This window comes from Arachis stenosperma, chromosome 4 (genome assembly GCF_014773155.1).
Source record: "Arachis stenosperma cultivar V10309 chromosome 4, arast.V10309.gnm1.PFL2, whole genome shotgun sequence".
In the NCBI taxonomy this organism is placed as follows: Eukaryota; Viridiplantae; Streptophyta; class Magnoliopsida; order Fabales; family Fabaceae; genus Arachis; species Arachis stenosperma.
In genome coordinates, this window is record NC_080380.1 from 35692708 (window position 1) to 35697664 (window position 4957).

At 35.5% G+C, this 4957-nt stretch overlaps 1 protein-coding gene across 1 annotated transcript; it reads right to left on the reverse strand.

Annotated features, from left to right (window-relative positions):
• Positions 1-4298: 4298 nt before the first annotated feature.
• On the reverse strand, positions 4299-4691 carry LOC130974876 (uncharacterized). The gene has a single exon (XM_057899717.1). It carries the CDS (start codon positions 4689-4691, stop codon positions 4299-4301), a length of 393 nt encoding a protein of 130 aa, XP_057755700.1.
• Positions 4692-4957: the final 266 nt, after the last annotated feature.

Genomic DNA, 4957 nt, shown 5'->3' on the forward strand with positions numbered 1-4957 from the left:
AGAAGTGTTAGTAAATAATTAATTAAATAAAATAAGAAAAGAGAGGGAGAATTTTCGAAAATAATTTTGAAAAAGGGGTTAGTAATTTTCGAAAATTAAAGATAAGATAAGATTAAAATCAAAATTTAGAACAAAAAGAATTTTTTTGAAAAAGAGGTGAGATATTTTCGAAAATTAGAGAGGGAAAAGTAGTTAGGTGGTTTTGAAAAAGATAAGAAACAAACAAAAAGTTAGTTAGTTGATTGAAAAAGATTTGAAATCAACATTTAAAAAGATAAGAAGATAAGAAGTTAGATAAGGTATTTTAAAATCAAAATTTGAAAAAGATAAAATTTTGAAAAAGATAAGATATAAAAGATAAGATTTTTTTTTTCAGAAAAAGATATTTTGAAAAAGATTTAATTTTTAAAATGACTTAGCTAACAAGAAACTACAAGATAAGATTCTAGAAATTAAAGATTGAACCTTTCTTAACAAGAAAGTAACAAACTTCAAATTTTGAATCAATCACATTAATTGTTAGCTAATTTTCGAAAATATGATATAAAGATAAGAAAAAGATTTTGAAAATATTTTGAAAAAGAATTTTGAAATTTTCGAGAAATAGAAAAAAAATTGAAAAGGATATAATTTTTGAAAAAGATTTTGAAAAGATAAGATTTTTGAAATTGAAAATTTGACTTGACTTGTAAGAAACAACTAATTTTGAAAATTTTTGACTAAGTCAACTCAAATTTTTGAAAATTATGAGAAAAATAAGGAAAAGATATTTTTTGATTTTTGAATTTTTCAATTATGAGAGAGAAAAACACAAACATGACCCAAAACATGAAAATTTTGGATCAAACACATAATGCATGCAAGAACACTATGAATGTCAAGATGAACACCAAAAACACTTTGAAGATCACGATGAACATCAAGAACATAATTTTGAAAAATTTTTGATGCAAAGAAAACATGCAAGACACCAAACTTAGAAATTTTTAATGCATGGATTCTAACAAACGAAAAATGTATATGAAAAACAACAAACAACACAAAACAAGAAATCATCAAGATCAAACAAGAGGACTTATCAAGAACAACTTGAAGATCATGAAGAACAATATGAATGCATGGAGTTTTCGAAAAATTAATGCATAAATTTTAAAAACATGCAATTGACACCAAACTTAAAAATTGACTCAAGACTCAACAAAAAACACAAAATATTTTTGATTTTTATGATTTTATGATTTTTTTGGATTTTTATTAATTTTTTTCGAAAATATTTTTGAAAAAAAAAACGAAAAAGAAAAGAAAAATTTTGAAAAAGTTTTTGAAAAGAAAATTACCTAATCTGAGCAACAAGATGAACCGTTAGTTGTCCATACTCGAACAATCCCCGGCAACGGCGCCAAAAACTTGGTGTTGTTGTCGGATTAAAAACTTGGCACCATTGTGGGTTGGAAACAATTGTTTGAATTGTTGTTCGAAATTGATTATTCCCCGGCAATGGCGCCAAAAACTTGGTGGACGAAATTGTGATCCTCTTTGTATTTGCATGAGATTTAAAAATTGGCTCTATTGGAATTTATGATCACAACTCCATTCAACTTAACCAGCAAGTGTACTGGGTCATCCAAGTAATACCTTACGTGAGTAAGGGTCAATCCCACAGAGATTGTTGGTATGAAGCAAGCTATGGTCACCTTGTAAATCTCAGTTAGGCAGATTAAATTGGTTTATGGATTCGAAAATTAATAGTAAATAGAAAATAAAAAAGGGATAGAAATACTTATGTAAATCAATAATGGGAATTTTAGATAGGCGTGCGGAGATGCTGGAATCCTTTCGAATCTCTACTTTCTTATTGCTTTCATCCAATCCTTCTTACTCCTTTCCATGGCAAGCTGTATGTAGGGCATCACCATTGTCAATGGCTACATCCCATCCTCTCAGTGAAAATGGTCCTATGCTCTGTCACAGCATGGCTAATCATCTGTCGGTTCTCAATCAGGTTGGAATAGAATCCCTTGATTCTTTTGCGTCTGTCACTAACGCCCAGCCTTCAGGAGTTTGAAGCTCGTCACAGTCATTCAATCCCGGAATCCTACTCGGAATACCACAGACAAGGTTTAGACCTTCCGGATTCTTATGAATGCCGCCATCAATTCTAGCTTATACCACGAAGATTCTGTTGGGGAATCTAAGAGATATGCGCCCAGCCTAAGGTAGAACGGAAGTGGTTGTCAATCACGCGCGTTCATAGGTGAGAATGATGATGAGTGTCACGGATCATCACATTCGTCAAAGTGTTGTGCAACGTATATCCTGGAATAAGAATAAAAGAGAATTGAATAGAAAGTAATAATAATTGTATTGAAACTTGAGGTACAGTAGAGCTCCACACCCTTAATCTATGGTGTGCAGAAACTCCACCGTTGAAAATACATAAGTGAAAGGTTCAGGCATGGCCGAATGGCCAGCCCCCTGAATGATCAAAAGACCAAATGATCAAAGACTAAATAGTCAAAAGATTAAACTGTCAAAAGATGTCTAATACAATAGTAAATTATCCTATTTATACTAGAATAGCTACTAGGGTTTACATGAGTAAGTAATTGATGCATAAATCCACTTCCGGGGCCCACTTGGTGTATGCTTGGGCTGAGCTTGATCTATCCACGAGCTGAGGCTTCTCTTGGAGTTGAACTCAAGTTATAACGTGTTTTGGGCGTTCAACTCCGGATCATGACGTGTTTCTGGCGTTTAACTCCAGACAGCAGCATGTACTTGGCGTTCAACGCCAAGTTACGTCGTCAATTTCCAAATAAAGTATGAACTATTATATATTGCTGGAAAGCTCTGGATGTCTACTTTCCAACGCTGTTGAGAGCGCGCCATTTGGAGTTCTATAGCGCCAGAAAATCCATTTCGAGTGCAGGGAGGTCAGATTCCAACAGCATCAGCAGTCCTTTTTGTCAGCCTTTTTCAGAGTTTTGCTCAAGTCCCTCAATTTCAGCCAGAAATCTCCTGAAATCACAGAAAAACACACAAACTCTTAGTAAAGTCCAGAAATGTGAATTTAACATAAAAACTAATGAAAACATCCCTAAAAGTAGCTTGAACTTACTAAAAACTACCTAAAAACAATGCCAAAAAGCGTATAAATTATCCGCTCATCATATACTCTATATAAAGGACTCGATACTACAAGAAAAACATTGAGTACTATCGAAATTTATCTGACGGAATAAATCTCGTCAGTAACAAAGTACCATCAGATTTATACGTTCGACGGTAATTTGCGTCAGATTTAGTTGTGGAATATGGATATCAAGAAAACAAAAACTGTTGCAACCTACCGTCGAAAAATTTCTGACAGTAACATTGCCGCCAAAGCATACGGCTTCGCACTACCTTACTGGCAGATTAATCTGATGGTAAAAGCTGACGAAAATATTTTTTCTAATTTTTTTTTGAAAAATTAGTTGGGCTGTTACCCTCGGTATGTTCCAACAGTAATTCCAATGGTAGATATTTTTTTTAATAATTTTTTCCGTACATATATAATGTACCCCGATAATTAATAATTGAAATAGTGTTTTAAACCTAATGTGAAATATGATATATATACAAATTAAAAATACGGAATGATAGTAATCGAAATATCAAAACAATGCTAATTATATTATATTCTTCTCAAAGTTTGGTAAAGGATACATAAGATATAATTATACTTACATTAACCCTATTTAAATTCATCATCTTCTTTCTTTGGTTTACCATCCTCCTATTCTGAGGTAGTTTCCTGATCATCGAACTCGTCTTCCTCTTCTTCGTCGCCATCGACCCCGTCTTCTTCTTGAAGATCATCGTCCTCTGGTGGTAGTGTGCCGTCATCTATTCCAAGGTCAATGATGTCATCATCCATAACAGCTGACGTAAGGGTGATCGGATCACCTGTATCAACCACCTTTTTTCGAAGGAGTTGAGTCATCAATCTGGTAAGGTTCTTGATCCTCTATCCCATCAGACTTGATGCGGCTTCTTGGTTTAGTCTTAACCACAACCACCTAACTAGACTTGCATGAACCCGGATAAGGCAAATAGTATACATGTCGTGCCTTTTGAGGTAGAATAAAAGGATCGTAGTGCCTATATTTCCTGGTTACATTAACTTCAATGATATCAAAGCCCTTGTGTTTTTGTATTCCTTGTTGCGACTTGGATCATACCATTCATATTTAAATAGGCACACCTTGTACATATTGCGATAAAAATTGGACGGTCCATGAGCTTTAGTCCTCTTCTTATGCGGGATCCTTCAAGAGGAAGATCTCCAGCTCCTTGTTGCTCTTCATCTTCTCATCATGATATAACTTCAAGCGGTGGCCATTTACCTTGAAGAAGGTGGGGCTTGAAAGGTGACTCAAGTGGAAGACTCCATAAGGCTCAGCCTTTTCCACCCTGTAGGGTCCTTCCCACCTTGACCTCAACCTTCCTGGCATGAGTCTCAGCCTTGAGTTATAGAGGAGGACCAAATCCCCAGCTCTAAACTCTCTTCTCTTGATATTCTTGTCATGCACCACCTTCACCTTTTCTTTGTAGAGTATTGAGTTCTCATATACTTCTAGTCGAAGGCACTCCAATTCCTGTAGTTGCAGCTTCCTTTCAATTTCGGCTCCCCTAATCCCGAGTTGCATTCCTTCACAGCCCAATTAGCTTTGTGTTCCACCTCTACCGGAAGGTGACAAGCCTTTCCGTAGACTAGGCGGAACAGACTCATTCCGATGGGTGTCTTGTAAGCCGTCCGATAAGCCCAAAGCGCATCTCCAAGCCTGGAACTCCAGTCGTTTCTGTTAGTAAGCTAACGCCAACGTTAACCAGTCCTTTCTGTTAGTAAGCTAACGCCAGCGTTAACTTCAAAAAGGGCCACTCCTAACTTGCTTCAACTAAGGCCAAAAGCCCA

Coding starts and splice junctions, on each gene's coding strand:
- LOC130974876 (XM_057899717.1), bottom strand. CDS start 4,691: ATGCAACTCGGGATTAGGGGAGCCGAAATTGAAAGGAAGCTGCAACTA.